Here is a 19,043-nt window from a genome sequence, read left to right on the forward strand (position 1 = left end):
ACTAAATGTTTCCATGGATTTCCCTACTTATGTGGATGACAGTCCTTAGTCATTTATGGAATTCACTTTTTAATTTTTTGTTTATTTTGTAATTTTCTTTCTTTAAGAGAAGTTGAAGCCAGGCATGGTTACGCACACCCCACACCTTCTTTGCTTTCTTTCTTTCTTTCTTTCTTTCTTTTTTTTTTTTTTTTTTTTTCCTTTTGAACACAAGTTATATTGTATTTATTGATAATTGAGAAAATGGGAATAAACATTAAGTTCAAAACAATCTATATTACATTCTGTGTGTGAGGGTGTCAGATCTTGGAGTTACAGACAGTTGTGAGCTGCCATGTGGGTGCTAGGAATCGAACCTGGATCCTCTGAGAGAGCAGCCAGTACTCTTAACCACTGAACCATCTCTGCATCTCCCAATAGCCTACACCTTTAATCCCATACTTAGGAGGCAGAGGCAGGTGGGTCTCTGTGTTTGAGGCCATCCTGGTCTACAGAGTGAGTTCTAGGACAGCAAGGATTACACAGAGAAACCCTGCCTCAAAAAAATCAAACCAAAAGAAAAGAAAAGAAGTCAATTTTAAAAGTGAGACCCTCCCATAACTTGAAACTTTGGAGATTATACAGCCTTTCTGAGACATTTTCATGCATTCATTTATAAGACGACATAAATGTCACAGTCACGTCATCTTCACAGCTGCAGTTCTGAATGAGTCTCCATAGTCAACTTTATAGGCATAGAAAAAAATCTTTCGTTTTTCTCAAAATGGTCTCATTTTAGCATCATCATTTTCAGAGGAAAACAATCCCTCTCTAAGTTAAAAGTTTGGGCTCTAAAGACTCATTTCTGAGTGCCATTTAAAATTTATTTTTAATTAAGCGTTTTTAATGTTGGTAAGAGGTGCCAGACATTCAGGACTCTGGAGATTCCAAGCATCCATATATCTACAGAACAAGCCTGGCTCAGGCAGTAAAGGTACATTCTCCTGCCTGCTGTGTTCCTGTCTGTGTCCAGGGAGAGGAATCGCCCTACTGAGAGGTGTCTCAGTCTTTGGACCCCACTCAATACCAAGCATGTATCTAGCCAGCAGAAAGTCCACTGGTAACCATAGTTCATTTCAAATTCAGCTTAGCTTTTGCCAATTCATTTTACCCATTCTACTCAATTGCTGTTAAGTGTTAATGATTTTGGGCTCTTGTCAGCCTGGTTTAATTCAAACTAGTGCCAAAAGCTTTCTCCATTCTCGACATTGGCCATCCCTGGGGATTCCTGCCTTTCCCTATGAGGAAGTTGGACTTAATTAGTCTTTTTTTTTTTTTTAAATTAGTATTTAGAACTATAACTGGGAACAGATAACTTTCACTTTTAGTGTTAATATTATATCAAAGAAGTAAGGATGCTAGCTAATACAAGCAAATGGTTGAACCAAATTAGAAATCTTACAAAGAATAGGAGAAGATCTCTGTGGGGTGGTTTGTGCTGGGTCTTGAGTTATTAAAATATTGTTGTAATATGTCCCTGATAAATGTGCTCTAATGCTGAGCACATTCATAATTGATTAACTTGACTGCCTCCTTGTACAAGATCTTAATGGTTTTAAACAAATGAATAAGTTTCTTGATCTGGTAGTAAATATCTCACTCTTACACAAACGGGATTATAGGTCATTTGGATCAAGCATTAACTTTGCCTCTGGGTTTATGACTACAGCTGAAAGATGATTTGCACCTTGAAGGTCAAAAGAAATCTGGGTCATCAAGGATGTTCTTAAACTGTCTTTCTCATCAGATTCTTAGCAGTGGAAGAGCAGGGAGTTAATTCTCAAGGCTTGAGTTCTGCTTTAGCTTAACCTTTCTAACATGATGTGTTGTAGGAAATAAAGTGCAGTAATTTTTGGGTGCATGACTACTTTGTAGGATGTTATTGACTGAATTCAGGTGTAAAACTTATGTATACTCACCCAGTTATCCCTGCTGGAATGCCTTCCTAATTCAATCCTTATGGGGAGTGGGCCATCATGTTCATTACTCAAATGTCTTTTGAGAAATGCCAGCTACTTACCAAGCCCTATAGAAACTATACTTTATCTGTTTTCTGACCTAAAATAAGTAAAATGCTTTTAGGCTTAAGTTTTTGGTCTTAAGTTACTAGATTTCTTTAGAGAGTTTTATATGGTGAATGTGATAGTTTAAAAAAAAAAAAAAGGCCCCTGAAAGGAGTGGAACTATTAGGAAGTGTGGCTTTGTTGGAGTATGGTCTTGTTGGTGGAAGTGTGTCACCGTGGAGGTGGGCTTTAAAGTCTCATATGCTCAAGCCACACCCAGTGAGACAGACCACTTCCTGTTGCCTATGAGATGTCAGACTCTCAGCTACTTTTCCAGCACTGTCTACCTGCATACTCACTGCCTTGTCCCACCATGATGATAAACTGAACCTCTGAACTATAAGCCACCTCAATTACGTGTTTTCCTGTGTAAGAGGGTCATGGTGACTCTTCAAAGCAATAGAAACCCTAACTAAGACAATGCTTTATATAGCAATTTTTTTATGTATAACTTTTCTTTTAAAACAGGTAAGGGGAATACTTGAAATTAAGCATTTGTTCCTGCCAGGTTCTCCTTAGTAGCTATGCTTGGGTTTGCAAGAAGATTGAACTTAGTAGAAACTGGAGAAGAACTTACTCTGTGAGGCTGTAATTGTCCTACAGTGTGGTATAAAAGTAGTGTGATTATAGCCAGGTGGTGGTGGCGGCAGCACATGTCTTTAATCCAAGTGTTCAGAGGTAGAGCCAGGTGGATCTCTGTGAGTTAGAAACCAGCCTGATCTACAGAGCAAGTTCTAGGACAGGCTTGAAAAACTTAAAAAAAAAAAAAAAAAAAAAAAAAAAAAGCGATTGTAATAAGTGGGGAAATTGATCGAAATTGATCCAAAGGAGAAAGTCTTGATTTGTGTTGTGGAGGTGGTTTCAAGAAAATGTATCTAAATCTTGTATAGCACTGTAACAGAAGGTCTCTCTCTACCTGCTGGTAACAAAAGCTTTGTTTCTGTCTCCTTATATTCCACAGGTGAGTGTAGTACAAGATTCTGTCAATATTTCTGGACAGAATACCATGAACATGGTAAAGGTTCCTGAATGCCGGCTGGCAGATGAGTTAGGAGGGTTGTGGGAGAATTCCCGATTCACAGACTGCTGCTTGTGTGTGGCTGGCCAAGAATTCCAGGCTCACAAGGCTATCCTAGCAGGTTGGTATTTATTCATGGTTCACTTTATAATTTTGAGGCAATAGAAAAAATAGAGGCTGCGAAATTGCCTTTGGAAGAACTTCAACTTTTGAACTCTGCACCTAAAATACATTTTCAAAGTTCATTTCCATTTTGGTCTTACTTTGTAGCTTAGGCTGACCTGGAACTTGCTATGTTAGCACAGACTGTCCTCAAACTTTCAGTCCTAACCCCACTTCTACCCCAGTACTGGAATAACAGGCATATGCCACCATACCTGGACTGTATTTTTATACTCTGAAGACAGTTCTCATAAGCAAAAAGATTACTTTCCATAAAAATAGCAATTCTGCTTTGTCTCAAGAGTTGACTCTTAAGCTACCATTTTCAAAGTATAAAAAGTAGTTATACAAAAGTATTACATAGCTTTGCACTGGGAAAGTAGCTCTCAAGAATACTTAAGAGCATGTGGTCCTTGTTGGGCTTTGGATGCAGTGGGGAGGATTCTGGTCAAGGCACCAGGTATTATCAAGCTGAGACCTAAGCCTCAGCTGGCTAAGCTGTCTCTTCACTATAAATACACAAGAAGAATGAGACGATTGCTACTGACACAGAGGATCGGGTCTTGTTCTACCAGGTCCTTGATCTTTAAGATCAGAAATACCCAGCCAGAGGAGGAACTGAGAGAGGGCTGACTTCACTTTATAGAAGGGAGAGTAATAGTTACACACTGCTCTGCAGAACACAGCATATAAGAATATTGTGTGACTCTCCAAGTAATATACTTCTTCCCAAGACTCCTCTGTTGAGATGTCTCATCTCCATCATTTTAAGGTTCACACTTGAGATTAGCTCAAGCTGTCTAATGTGACCACTTCCCATTCTCTGCCTCAACTAAGTATTTTTGTCAATGCTAAAGAAAGTGTGTAACTCAGACTAGTGTCTGCCTATACATTGAGGCCCTCAACATGCTTCTTTCTTTTCCCATCCCCCTCCCTCTTTACCCCCCCTTCCCTCCCTCCCTCCTTCCCTCTTTTTTTTTTTTTAATGTTTGTTTCTTGCTTGTGTGTGTGGTACAAGCATGTTTTTGCACATGTCTATGCAAGTACATTGCAAGTATATGTACAGAGGCCAGAGGTTAAATGTCTTCTTCCATTGCTTTCTGCCTTACTTTTTGAGATAGGGTCTCTCTGTGACATGGAGCTCATTATTTTTACTGGGCAGACTGATCATTGCGGTCCAGGGGTCCACTGTGTCCTTCCCATGTCCTCACCCGGTGCTGGTGTTACAGATGCACACCTGGCTTTTAAGTGGGTACTAGGGATCCAAACAGATCCTCATGCTTTGTACAGCAAGCACTTTGTCTGCTTCTTCACCCCCACCCCCACCCCCAGTGCATCTTTCTGTCAATGCAGTCAGCTTCCTTTTTCTTCCAACAGTAGATGTTGCAAACGTCTACCTTTCCCTTCTAGTGTCCTCCAACCCCTAAACGATGCCTTTGCCCACGTTTCTTTCCCTCAGCTGCCTTCTCAGTGGCAAGGAGGTGTCCCTCCCTCAACTGCAGAATGGATTGTTCAGTATACTTCTGCTCTCTGAGTCTCGTCCTGTCTTCCTAGAAAGCTCGTCCTCTCAGCGGATGTGCTCTTTCTCCCCACATTCTCTGAGCTATACTTCTTGAGGTAGCTAGCACATTTGCTGTCTGCTTCCTATCCCCACACTGTCCTCGGTTCACCCCCTTGCCAGGAAAGCAATTTTCCAAAGTTATGTGAGCTACCTGCTAGTTCCGAAGTTTGAGAGGCTGCAGATCATACACTGCTTGACTTCGAGCTCCAGTTTCCTCCTGGTTCTCTGACTACCTTGTTCTTTGCCCTTATGGTTCCGGATGTCGAACCCTAAACCCCACATGTGCTAAGCAAGCACTTCATCACCGAGCTGTATGTTCTGCTTGCTCCAGCCATTTCTCCTGTGTGCCTTCCCTTCCTCTTCACCTGTTCCTTCAAATGTCTGCTCAGTATTCCCACTATTTTCATTGGGAGTTGTGTTCCATTGCATCAGCTGCAGTCTGCCTACTGATGGCTTTCTAAGCCCCACCTGCTGCTGTAGTCCCTTCCCTTTGTAGTGAGCACCAGTCCCCTGACCACCATATAGTCTGTAACTCTTCTGAGATAAGAACTTGGGAATAAACAACCTTCTGAAATAGATTAAAATACTGAAGTTCACATTTAAAATCCTAAAAAGTGGGGAGAAATTTCTGCTATGTAATGCAGACTGACCTCACTCAGAATTCTCCTGCCTTATAAGTATGTGCCATATGTATGTCTGATTTATTTATAAATTTAAAAAAAAAGTTGTGTGTGTACATACATACATATATGAGAAGCAGGGGTAAATGGTTCAGAGGGTTAAGAAAATTGTTAGAAAATGGTAGCGCTAAAATTAGTTCTTTCTGGTGTAAACTACAGGCCAAAAGTTCTAGGTCTCTGCCGCCTTCCTACCCACTCACTCTCTATCTGTCCTTCCACTCTTAGGTACTAGGTTGTGTTTCAGCTTTGACCCCAGCCCCTGATTTATTCAGCAACATGAAAAAAATTTGAGTTCTCTTATTGCTTTTCATGGTTAAAATTAAGTTTATTTATTGTTTGTGTGTATGTGTGGTGTTCCGTGGATGTTCATAGAAAGTACATGGGCCACAGCACTGTTTCTTGGCCTTTTTTCTTCATTCTCATTTCCAAAGAGAAAAACTGAATTCTCAGTGATGAAAGAAATTAAATATATAGAAAAATGGTTTTACCAAACAGAAAGGAGCTTTAAAGGGCCATAAACTTTATACCATCTAAGGCTCTTTCAGTGTTGAGGATGATAACAACTTCTCTGAGAACATACAGCTGGAGGAACAGACAGTTTGCCATAAATGTTCATCATCGAGCTAGTGCATTCCATTGAGCCCAGCTCTTGACCTTTACCTCTGTGGTCTCCATAGAGGTGCCAGTCATTGTTCTAGCCAAAGTCCAGGTATTTGGAAGTAGATGATTAAAATAGAGCCAAAGAAATGTTTTATAATTCCGGTGTGATTTGAGGCCAAGAGCACTTCCTTGGGAATGAGACAGGAAGAACAAAGGTCATCGTTATTACTGGGATAGTCCAGCAGTTCCCATGTGATAACCTCGTTGTTTCCCTCTCACTTTGTAGCTCGGTCTCCAGTTTTCAGTGCCATGTTTGAACATGAAATGGAAGAGAGCAAAAAGGTGTGTAACAGCCAGTAATTTTTTTTTTTTTAACCCAGTGATTATAGTCAGATCTTTCCCTATCTGGCAGATTTATTTTCCTATATTTTCCTTGCCTTGTTATTAAAGTAATTTCTTGAACAGACCCCTTGTGAGAGCAGACGGGTGGTCTGGGAATGTCCCAGGTGAAGTGGACGTATTGTTCAGCAGATTATCTCAGTGGCTTGGGTTAAAGATACTAGGGGGAAAAAAAATCACACATGTTGTTTTGCTACTGTCTTTGAGAATGTAAGATAAAGGTAGTATACAATAATGGGAAAGCTATTATAGTAAACAATCATGAGAGGGAATAGTGAGGAGTTATTTTCTACCCATGTTAGGTTTTAACTCAAACAAGCTGCTTTCCTCACCAAAACTTAAAATCATGAATATAGTTTAGGAATTTTGTTCTCTTGGAAAGTTTCTCATTTTTGACTTTTCTGGCATAGAATCGGGTTGAGATTAACGATGTGGAGCCTGAAGTTTTTAAGGAAATGATGTGCTTCATTTACACGGGGAAGGCACCAAACCTTGACAAAATGGCTGATGATTTGCTGGCAGCTGCTGACAAGGTAAGATAAGAAAGAACAGGAAAATAACGGTAAGACCAGGTGTTACTGTGGCCTCTTCAGTTTTGTGAAAGAGCTTATGGGCTATACCGTAGACAATCTTATTTATACATATTGTTCCATGACAGTAGTAAGCTTTCTGTACTGAAGGTGTCATATTCTGAATGGTAAGCTATCCGAGTCGCCCTAACTATGGAATAGAAGGGTATGTTTGACATTCACCCCTCTTATTCTATCCTACATTTAACCCCATCAAGAAAGATTCAGGTAATGCTAACATCTGGGCTGTACTTTATAATATTCAAGACATTTCTTACTTCATTAACTTTACCAAGAAACAAAACAAAAAAACTATATAGTCTTGGGCCTATAAGGTGGCTCAGTGGATAAGGGTGCTTTGCCTAAGGATCTAATCTGAATTCAATTTCCAGAACTCAAGAGTGTAGGAACCGATGATCACAAGTTGTCCTCTGACCTCCACACACAAAATAAGTAAATAAATACATGTGATTTTTTTTTTTTTTTTTTTTTTTTTTTTTTTTGGTCTGTTTTTTCCAGATAGAGTTTCTCTGTGTTGCCCTGGCTGTTCTAGAACTTGCTCTGTAGATAAGGTTGGCCTCAAACTCACAGAGATCTGCCTGCCTCAACCTCCCAAGTGCTGGGATTAAAGGTATACACCACCACTACCTGGTTTTGTTTTGTTACCTTCATCTTTTGTCAAATAAATGTAATTTTAAAGAGAGAAAATACCCAAGCAGTAGTGGCACATGCCTTTGCAGAGGCAGGCAGATTGTTGTGAGTTTGAGGCCATCCTGGTCTACAGAGCCAGTTCCAACGCAGACAAGGCTACACAAAGAAACCCTGTCTCAAAAGAAACAAATGGGTTGGGTGGGAGGGAATCCCTTTATCAACATCTGGTCATTGTACCATTTTCCTTCAGGATTCCTCAGAATCGAAAGCATCTTAACATGTGTTGGAAGCTTTGTTCTCTTCTGCTGTCTTTCCTGCTTGAGTCTGAGTCTCTCTCTCTGCAGCTCTGGCTATCCTGGAGCTCACTATGTAAACCAGGTTGGCTTCTTAACTCACAGAGATCCTGCCTCTGCCTTCCAAGTGCTGGCTGGGATTAAAGGTGAGGGCCATCACACTTGGTTTACTGAAAGTTTTCTGAAAGTAAGTAAGTAGACAGCATTCCTCCAACTTAGTTGACCCTGGAAGCATTTTTTTCAAGGATCACTTCTGATTAGAGGACCCCACAACACAATGGGAACTGACTTCATTGTAGAGGCACATTGGCTGGAGCCCTGAGGCTACCTGCCTATGTCCTGGGGCCTGTGTGGATGCCACTTGTAGATGAACAGGAAGATAGATATTTGCCCTGTAGAAGTGCTCCCTGTGTATTAGGCGGAAGCAGCTGACGTGGGAGAGGTAAAGGGCTTACTTAAGCTGCCAGCAGTAGACCTTGTGAGGAAGCAGATACTTGCTGGGGGTTTGAGTTGTGTTTGAGTTCCAGTACTTTTCTGAGGAAAAGGTGACTCTAGCTAGGAGCACCAGAGCCTTTTCATGTTTTGCCCTAGAGAATGTCTCCTTCCCCTTATACCTCCTTTTATGTCTGAGGACAAAGGAGGGTGCCTAGACTTACAATAGTGGTTTTTATCTGTGTTGATCAGCATTTTGGAGTATTACTGAATGTGAGGCATAAAGACCCAATCATTGCTCTTCATGAAGACTAGAGTAGTAACTATTCTTGTTATCACCTTTTGAGACTTGATTAGTAGTTGGCAACATGCAAACTCCACACCCTTCTAGTCAACTTCATTTCTGACTAGGAGAAACTTGGTTTCGATAAAGATAGTAAGAAAGTGTTCTTTTTAAGATGGGTAGGTAAGATTAGCACAGTCCAGTGCTGTTTTTGTTTGTTTGTTTGGGTTTTTGTTGTTGGTTAATTTGAGACGGGTTTGCTCTGTAGCCCCAGCTGCCTTTGATCTCACAGTTACTGTGCTTAGTTCCTGAGTACTGGGTTTAGCTGTGTGTTCCCAAGTATGGCCCAAGCCCACTTTCATAGACCTGCTTCTGGTTTCCAGTGAAATGGTCACTATCATTGTTCTCTTATCCCTGAGGACAGAAATACTGAAGCTTAAAGTTACACATTCTTAGAGCCGAAGTTAAAAGCGTCTCTGTCTGTGGGTTTTTATTCTTAGTCAGAAAGCTTCTGGTGACCTTTGGGGCATGGGGCATGGGAATTAGCCTGAATTGCCATGGGTGATGGTTTCAATGCATGTTTCTTTCTGATTCTAACAAAGAAAGCAGTTGAATTTCAACAGTGCTACAAATTTATGAATGAGAAGCTGCTGGGCAGTGGTGGTGCACACCTTCAATGCCAGCACTCAGGAGGCAAAGGAAGGTGGATCTCTGAGTTCAAGGTCAGCCTGGTCTGCAGAGTGAGTTCTAGGACATTCAGGGCTACACAGAGGAAAACCCCGTCTCAGGAAAATAGAGGGGGGTGGGGAATAACCAATGGGTGCAGTTTCAAATTCCACTCAGAATTTCCCATTGGTCAGCCTTTGCTCCAAGCCTATTTGAAAGCATGCTTTACCTTTATACCTTGCTATGAGTTTTAGAAAACAGTAAAAAATCTTTCATGGAAGGATCTAAACATCTAGAATTTACCCTGGAGGCTGAAACAGCTTCTTCTGAGCCTTTCCAGTCTCATGGGGACATGTGTAATTAGACAAAAAACAAAACAAAACACGCTGGCCAGGCCTGGGAGACACAGTTTCAATCTCCTGAGTAAGTACTGCCATTAGGCAGGGTTTTCAGAAGCATAATTAAGAAAAAAACTTTGTCCCCCAAGAGACAAGAGTGGCTACTTTGGTGTAATTATGCAGGCGGGATCAGAGCTATTCACAGCAGACCCCTTTTGAAAGAATGTGTAAAGGAGGTAGAAGAACCATTCAGTGGCTACAGAAAGACAGCATCCACTCAGCTTCTCCAGCACCCTCATCTCTTGCTTGTCTAGTGTCAGTCCCCTTTCCCATGGAAACTGTTTTCCAGTTACTCAAATGTAAGAAATTAAAGCTGCACCAAAACCAATAAAGCTCCTTTTGGCTCCAGGAGATCACAGTGCTAGCAGGTATGCCTCCTTGCCTGAAATTTATAATAAAATTGTCTTGGTTTGATTGCCATGATCCAGCCTGGAGGGGCATTGTGTCATCGAATTCTGAGGCCTGAAGGTCAAGGCCCTATAGAGAGCCTGGAAAGCCTCCTAGCAAATGCTTCTCCTGCGAAGTAATTAATGGCATTTTCCTTCTTTTATTCTTCAGTAAGTTCATGCTATATTAGAGCAGGTAGCAGAGTGGCATCAGACCTAATCAGCTGGATCAGTGTGCCCAGCATTAACCTAGACCTTCCATTTCCAGGTGTCTTTGTTGTTTGTTTAGAAAATAGAAGTTTTGGAACTGGAACCAGGATTTCTGCTGCTTTGTCTTGTTACCCTGAAAATCTTAACCTCAACCCCAATAAAATAGGACTTGATTTATCTTTTCCTATTTCAAAGAAGCCCTTGGTTCACCCTCACTCAGGAACAATGTGTGGCAGAGATGCTGGTGAAAATCACCCCAGGATCCCTTTTCCCAGCTTGATGGGTCATTTGGGGTATCTTGCCAGGGTAGTGACAATGCTTAGGCAAAAAGAGCTGTGAGCTGTGCTTTAGCTCAGTCAGCTGTAAGTAGTAGGACTGCAGAAGTTGTAATATCATGTTCTTCTAGCTTGCAGCTGACTAATGCCTTATTGTCAGGGTAGGTAGTGATTGTTTAAGAAGGCAGGTGATACAGTGAGCTTTGGGATGAAAAGCTGCTCTGATTGCCATTTTCCAGTAGGTAAACTTTGAAATTTGATAGATGCTACTCACCTTATTTCAGTTGTCTTTGTTTCAAGCTTAAACAACTAGCCTTCAGCGTGTGGTTGTGTTTTGTAACTGGTGGTGGCTTTTCCTGTCCTCTGTAGTTCTGTCCAGATACCCAGTTATGCAGCAATGTCAGTAAAGAGCAATTTGAGTAGTGGTCAGCCCTGAGTGGTCGCTGCTGGATGACGGTGCTGCTTGTTTTACAGTATGCCCTGGAGCGTTTGAAGGTCATGTGCGAGGATGCCCTCTGCAGTAACCTTTCCGTGGAGAATGCTGCAGAAATTCTCATCCTGGCTGACCTCCACAGCGCAGATCAACTGAAAACTCAGGCAGTGGATTTCATCAACTAGTGAGTAGCATCTTCAAAGTTCTTCTCTCAGAATAATTGGGATAAAGAAATAAGAGGGACTTTGAATTAGTAAAGTGGGCAAGTAGCTTCATTAACCTTTGGTAGTGGGTAGAGACTTTTCATCTTTCCGTTCAGCTCAACGGTATGAAAATGGTTTTGCTTGCATGGATGATGTCCTAGTCAAGAATGAAGCCCCTTACTTCCAAACAGTGTTGGAGCTGAGTAGTGATAATTTGCTTGCCTGGAAAAGTTGTCTGTCTTGAGTGACAGCAACCTTACTTTATTTTCACTGGCAAAATAAAGGATAAAGAAAGTCCAGGAAAACAGAGAGGTTCATTTTTATGAGTTAGTAAAATATGTTTTAGAGTTTCTGGTGGGCTCAGGGAAAGAGAGGAGATGGACAGTAACTGATTGTTAAGATTATTTTGAAAAACAGTTTACCAGATCTGTTACTTCACTCAAGTGACAGAGGACCTCACCACAGCATTTTGTATAGTACTGTGAAGGAGGCTATAACTAGTCCTTCTCGATGGGACATACTCTGTTATTTCCTTTCCTGATGGGAAGCGAGATTTGGAAGGGGAAAAATGTCCTCACAACAGCAAGTTGGAATTAAGAAAGCTAAGATGTTCAGGTAGATGAGTGGAAAATACCCAATTGTGGGAAATAATGTCTTCTAGGTCTAGTTACATGGCTGTTTCTAAGGTGTTAGCCTGAGACAGAAAGGGAAGGGAAGGACCAATAAGTGTCAGTTGTGTTCAGGGCTCACTATATATTCAATATTTGCTTATTACTTTTTAGAAGGTAACTCAACCATTAAGCAAAAAGTGGCTGTTATCTTCTCTTTTCTGACCATCAGATAAGTCCTGGCTGTGATGTGCCTTGTGGTTAACAAGACTAGTAAATGACACCACCAGATGGGAGCTCAGAACTGGATATCTAAGGAAGCCCTAGCTCTTTCTTTTTGTTAGTGTCCGTGAATATAAATGCCATCAACAATGTTGGGTCTGATGAACAGCCTCAAAGTCCAAATTTTGGGAATTAGAAGAGCCACAGCCCAGTCACTGGTCTGCACATTGTCCAGCAAGCACATTCTGATGCATGTTAAGGGCTCTGTCTGGGTAGTGTTGATTGCATTTACACCCTCTACACCAAACACTGAAGAAGTGGGCTGTTTAGGTAGCTGTTTGGTCTATGTGCACACTCCCTTGGGTAACCTCTCTCTCCACATTTTTCCTAGTCATGCTTCGGATGTCTTGGAGACCTCTGGGTGGAAGTCCATGGTGGTGTCACATCCCCACTTGGTGGCTGAAGCATACCGCTCTCTGGCTTCAGCACAGTGCCCTTTCCTGGGGCCCCCACGCAAACGCCTGAAGCAGTCCTAAGGTCCTGTCAATTGTGAGACTCCATTTATTTTCCTGAAGCAGCAGCCACCGTTGCTGCCACTGACCACCAGGTAGACAGCGCAATCTGTGGAGCTTTTACTCTGTGTCAGGGGAAAGACTGCACCATGACCCAGACTTTAAAACAGCACTAAATAACTTAGGGGAACGGGGGGGAGGGAAGGGCCCAGGACTCGGGGCTACTCAACCTAATGAAAACCCTGTTGCCGTGTCACCGTGTTCCCTTTGACCTGACCACGTTTGATAGAGGGATTCAGTTTAGGCGCTGGCCCCAAGCACATCCCAGCAGTGCTACTTCGGAGAAACCTGCCTGCATCTGACTTAGCAGAACAAATCGTCAGGTGCCTGGAGCAAAAAGGAAAAAAAAAAAAAAAAAGGACATTTAGTTTTAAGAGAAGGGAAAAGGAAAGAAGAAAGAATTTTTTTCAAAAATCAGTTTGTGGATTCCAGTAGTATTTATGTTGAAAGAAGCAAATTTTAGTCCTTCCAACTGTGCTAAACCTTGGATATTTGTGAAAACTCATCACTACCATACAAGTATCAGAAGAGCTCTCTCGTTCACACTTACTGTTTGCAAGAACAGAGCCCATCCTTTCATCCTCTTATGAAAAGTGACACGCGAAGGCAAAGGAGGAAGGAGTTATTTGATCTGCAAGATGAGTGTTTTGATGGTAGTGGCTTTTGCAAAAATCTTTATTGGTGTTGAAAACTGGGAAAAATAATTCATCCAGAATTCATACTGTCTTGACAAGAACTATAGTTCTGTTTTTAAATATCGTGGGAAATGGTTTTGGTTTTTTTTTTTTTTTTTTTTTTTTCCTCTGATTTTATTTTTTCTTCCCTTCCCCCTCCCTTTTTCTAAAAAAAAGAAAGAAAGAAAAGAAGAACAAGAAACAAATCCAGAAAATACATAAAACAAAAAGAAGAGAAAAAATTTTATTATTATTGCTATGTGAAAAAAAAATCCCAGCCCAGATTGCCTGACTGTTTGTACCTGACTTGTCGCCTGCGTAGGAGCCAGTCCTGTCACTTCTGAATAGCCCCTCTTCCAAAGGGCAGACTTCCAAATGTTAATTTTTTTTCTTTTTGAAAATATAAATAATTACTATTTTGTACTGTGTGGTATCTCTGGTCTTTTGTTCCATTCACCTGGCTTATCTCTTGGGTCTGAGTTTCTTGCTTATGGGTTTCTGAAGCCCTGGTTTGATCTTCATCTTTCAGGGATTATGTCTAAAATGTCCAAGAAGCAGTAGGAATTTATTTATTCTCCATAATCTCAAGTTTCCTTTGTGAGCATCTGCCAGAATTGTCCTCCTTGAGTATCTGCCAACTATGTCCTGATGAGAGACCGGGACCAGGTCCTACTCTGCCAAAACAAGCAATTGTAGTGGGCTTTTTCTGCACCCTGTGTGTGTTAATACCTAACCCCCAATCTCCCTTCTCCTAACAAAATATAAGAAAATATATTTAGGGGACATGAATATGGAGATTAAATAAAGGGAAATTGTTGTCTCTGATGGGTCCTGTCATTGACTGATGTGTTTCTGGGGAAACTAAAGTCTTAACTTATAGTGAGCTCACAAGAATGCCCGGGGCTCCCAGCTCCACAGCACTGGCCAAACAGTGGAACACGTTGTTTGACTAAGGTTGCATTATTTAGATGGAACCTCTGCCCTTTTCACATTCCATTTCCTTTCAGTGACTGCTCTTTGCAAATTTTCTGGTTTTCATTTTGTCCCTACTACTGGGCTGGTTATGTGTGGGCTAGCGGAAGTTTTTTTTTCATAAGTGGCCCTTCCCAGTTTCCTTCCAAGTGTGGCCTGGGTAAGGAAATGTCTCGTTCCCTGTATACTGTCTGCTGACCACTACTACTTTGGTTCCCACTTTCCAAATTGGTGCACAGACCTAGAGATCCAGTGGGCACATCTCCTTTGCCCATACTGCCTCTATGTTTGTTCTACAACCCTCAGTTCTCAGCAAACCTTCATCTGGAGTCCTTTTGAACCTCTCAACCTCACGATGAGTTTGGTTGGTCAGGTGATAGGTAGTGTTGGTTTGTAGCTGGAAAAGGTGAAACTAGAGGAAGGTGCATGCCCAAGGTCGCATGAGTACTGGGTACCAGATCCTCTAATGTCATACCCTGAAGATTACATAAGGAGTGGAGGAAGTTCCATTTCTGGAGTGCCTAGGTACAAAATTGGAAGTGAAGCTTGCTTCCTCTGGGAATAGAAAGAACAAAGCTCCAGAAAGGTGTCTCTGCTGGCCTGTTCTTCAGCTCTGGCAGCAGGGTGAAGCGGATTTGCTTTCCTGAACTTCACTCACAGCTCTGGGCATGAGGATGGAGGACTCAGAGCATGTGCTCTCAGGAAGGGAACTGGCCTGACATCTGGCTTTTGGCAGGATAAAGGTCTCTTCTGGGATTTTCCATACTTGTAGAATTTCCATCGTGGGCCTCGCTATGGATTGGAAACTGATGGAATTTCAGGTATAGATGGAGCTGCTCGATGCTTCTCCTGTTATTGTGTTATTTCTGGCCATGTTTGTTTTTGTTTAAATGATACAGTTGAAGCCATCTGGTTATGACAACATCAGAGCCCCAGCATACTGTTCATAAACCTCCCACCGCCACCACCTCTTCCCTTAGCTCCCCCACATCTGAAATTTAATTCAAGTTAACTCCACAATCTGGGGCATGTGCTGTCACTGCAGAGATGCCCGTGCCAGTGAAACAGTTGGAGATTGCAATTCCACAAGGATATGGCTTATTTATCAAAACAATATTTCAGGCAAGTAGTTCCGCAGAACCTTCAGAGTTGTGGTTTGGGGACCAAATAGAGAATCTGGCAGTGTCCCCATCACCCCACCTCCCTGTGGTCAGCCCCTGCCTCATCTCTGGCCATCCACGGGGAGGGGGGCAAATTTCCCATTTTCTGTGTGGAGATTAAACCTGTCGTTATCAGGCAGCATGGAGACCTTTGTAGGGTTGAACAGTTTAGGGGAAAAAATGTCCCTCTTTCCCTTTTCACTGATAAGGCTGCTGGCCTTGAGCTCTGAGAGCTACTGCTGTTTTGCTTCGCTTTTTAATTCCAGACAGGAACATGAAGATCCTACGACGGGCCAGAAGATCTCTGGCTGGACCAGTGTTCTGAGAATTTTTTTAAAATGTGGCTCCTGCCTGTTATGGGGCCGCCATATTGGATGAGCCTGTGCAGATGAAGGGAAAACAGCTTCTATGTGGCAAACGACAAACTGGGGAGGGGGTGGAGCTGCTCTTGAAACCGACTGGTGCTTTGTTCTGGTCCTTCAACTCCTATAAAAGAACTACTAAATCAACATGCAGCATGACTACCGTGCATGTTTTGGTATACCTTTGTTAAATACAAACCTTATTTTCCACAACCTTATTTTCCACAACTAATTATCTTTTTAATCAGCCTGGACCGTGTGTTTCCTTTGTCTCACGACTTTTCATCGTACTCTGCCCTCCATCGTTTAGATTCATTTCTGATGGCTGGCTCACTAACCTAGCATTCAGGTAAGAATTGTTGGCCTGCTGTGTGCGTGTATGCACAAGGTAGCTATACTTTCCCGCTTTTAATTTCAGAGGTCACTGTGCCACTGTGGGCCCTTTGACCTGTTGTGTGGATGCCTCCTGGATACAGTGAGCAACAAAGAAAATGTAGGAAGATCAGTCTTTGGGATAATGAGCTGGGAAAACCAGGAGCTCTGACCTCCAGATGAGAACAGAACTTGAATATTGTTGACTGATGGGATCTTTAAGCCATTAGCGAAATGAGTGCTCCCCTCTGCAAATCCTGTCTGTAATGCTGGAGGAGGTGACATCTGCAGTACTGTTTGCTGATTTCTGCACTCTGAGAAAAAAGAATTCTAGACTTGAGGGAATTCAATACAAGCGGCAGAAATGATTAAGGAGTTGAAGGGGATCAACTCTAGGGAAAGACATTATGAAGATAAAGTACATGCCACTCCAGTATAGGAATGTACCTGCAGCTGACAGATGTCAAAGTCATCCTGAGTACTTACTGGTTTGTCTTGTGTGGCTCTCATTCATTCCAGTTGTGTAAGTTGGGAAGGTGGAAATGTCACTCACTTCCTCAAGGTCACACCTCCTGGCCCAGAGCCAAGAAACAACAGAGGACAATGGAATATTTGGTGCTTAGACCCATGAACCAAAGATGATGAAAAACCACATTTGCCTGATGGTAGTAGCATGGATGTGTTCACTAATGCTCAAAGAAGAGGTTTTAACGGTTACTTCTTCCCAAATTGAAGAAGGAGGTGGCCACGAAATTCATCCATTCATGTCATAGAAAACAGACATCCAGGAAAGAGGAGATGTGCCCAAAGTGACAGAGACTAAAACTTAGGCCTCTAAGAGAGCAGATGCTTGCATAACACCGGAGATTCCCCACACTTCCCAAGGTAGAGTGTCTGCTCTACCAATGAAGTCTAGTAGAGGCAGAATCAGACCAGAGAGGCCTTGGAACTAAGGACTAGAAAGCACACATTAGGACAGTGATTACCCTAAAGCATTTTCAATCACGATGGAGGCAGAAGCCAAGGCTAACTAACGGGATAAATCAACAAATTGAGCACAAGCTACTCTTGGCACAAGGTTGGCAGTGAGAAGAAAAGAACCAACCCCTAACAACATAGTTCAGGGAAGTCAATGAGCACATTTGTTCTTGTGTGTAATGGTATACAGGTTGTTCACTTGGTTGGTTGATGTCATGAACACTTTAGCCACCGACCAATATTTGTGGTGTAGTGAAAGTCATGTTCATAGAATAATTGTAACTTTCAGCTGAGGAAGAAAACAGCCAGCTTCAGTCTACACTCTTTTGAGAATGATTCCCTAAAGACCAGTCTCTGTGCTTTTTAAGCCTATCTTTCAAGGAGAAGTTTCTTTACACCTTAAATGTTTTCATGGACCAGTGGTATGCTACTGAAAGCATGTTACTCGGTTCCTAAATACAGAAGCCCTTTGCCAGTCTGCACAGTGCAGATGCTTTCACCACAACTGACTTCGCGTCTTCAAGGTGACCTTACTGAATGAGGATTGGGAAGAGATGCACAATGTGCCATTTCCTAGACCCTCCCTGTAGGAGACACCATAGATGAAAATAACCTCGTGAGCATAGACAGTAGTTAGATGTGAAACGATTAGGGTGAGATTTTGAGTGCTTACTACCTTTGCTAATTGTAAGATCGTAGAATTTATTTGGTTTTTTGAAACGGTTTCTCTGTATAACAGTAGTTCTGGCTGTTCTGGAATTCACTCTGTAGACCAACTGGCCTCAAACTGAGAGATCCGCCTGCCTCTGCATCTCAAGTGCTGGGATTAAAGACATGCACCACCACCTCTCAACTGTAATTTTTAGTAATGGCTATTTAACAATTTTACAGCTAGCTTTCAAGATTCCTGAATTTTAGCAGTTGGCTCTAGAAGCCAGTGTGAACCAGCTCTAGCTTATCAGTGGTGTGGTTTCAGATTTTCCTCTGAGATGTCTTTGCCTGGGTTTTTTTTGTTTGTTTGTTTTGTTTTGTTTTGTTTTGTTTGTTTTTTTGTTTTTCGTTTTTTCATATTGCCTCACAGTACTTTACAATGCATTTGTGGCTAAAGAGAGGGCTTAGGAGTTAGCACTGGTTGCTCTTCCAAAGGACTTGGGTTCAATTCCTAGCACCGTCTTCTAGCCTCCTTGGGTACCAAGATGCTTGTGGTGCACAGACACGTGCAGGCAAAAATCTTTTCCCACAAAATAAAAATTAATAAATTTAACATGCACTTGCATAATTTAATGGCAAAATGAAATAGTGTGTTTTTATTCATCTGTAGATCTGTTGACATTGATACATGAACCAATAGTCATGTTACACGTTTTGATCTCTCTGGGTAAATTAACACATTTTTATTTCTGTCTCTTACCAGTACTAGAAATCTGTGTTGATTGGAGCAGGCATCAACACCCAGGAATTACCCACCATCACCAGCAGTTCTCCAGGGCCTCAGCCTCCACTGTGCATCCTTCCAAAGTTCTCTAGAAAAGAAAGGGCATTTGAGTATGTGCGGCTGTCAGTGGGTGGTCCCCAGGGTTCTCACTTTTTAGAAAAGCTGGGATGATTGCTCTGGTTAAGAGCAGGTACTGCCCATGCAGAAGACCCCACATCAGGTTCCCAGCACCTTTCAGGCAGCTCAACCCCCAGAAACTACAGCCCCAGGGAGCCCAGTGTTCTCGTCTGGCCTGTTTGGGGCCCTTCACACCCATGGCATATAAACACACATGCACACACAAAAAATAAACAAAAAGAAAAGGAAA

At 42.1% G+C, this 19,043-nt stretch overlaps 1 protein-coding gene across 2 annotated transcripts in view; it reads left to right on the forward strand.

Moving 5' to 3' along the window:
• Positions 1-14,222, forward strand: part of Spop (speckle type BTB/POZ protein) — a 77,620-nt gene extending 63,398 nt beyond the window's left edge. For both annotated transcript variants that reach the window (XM_051205715.1, XM_051205640.1), the window contains 5 exons: positions 3,064-3,241; positions 6,410-6,465; positions 6,933-7,055; positions 11,160-11,302; positions 12,543-14,222. In XM_051205715.1, coding sequence (XP_051061672.1) covers positions 3,064-3,241; positions 6,410-6,465; positions 6,933-7,055; positions 11,160-11,302; positions 12,543-12,687 — 645 coding nt within the window. In that variant the 3' untranslated portion in view covers positions 12,688-14,222. The remainder of the gene's footprint in view (positions 1-3,063; positions 3,242-6,409; positions 6,466-6,932; positions 7,056-11,159; positions 11,303-12,542) is intronic.
• Positions 14,223-19,043: the final 4,821 nt, after the last annotated feature.

The sequence above is a fragment of the Phodopus roborovskii genome, unplaced genomic scaffold (assembly GCF_943737965.1).
Source record: "Phodopus roborovskii unplaced genomic scaffold, PHOROB, whole genome shotgun sequence".
Taxonomy (NCBI): Eukaryota; Metazoa; Chordata; class Mammalia; order Rodentia; family Cricetidae; genus Phodopus; species Phodopus roborovskii.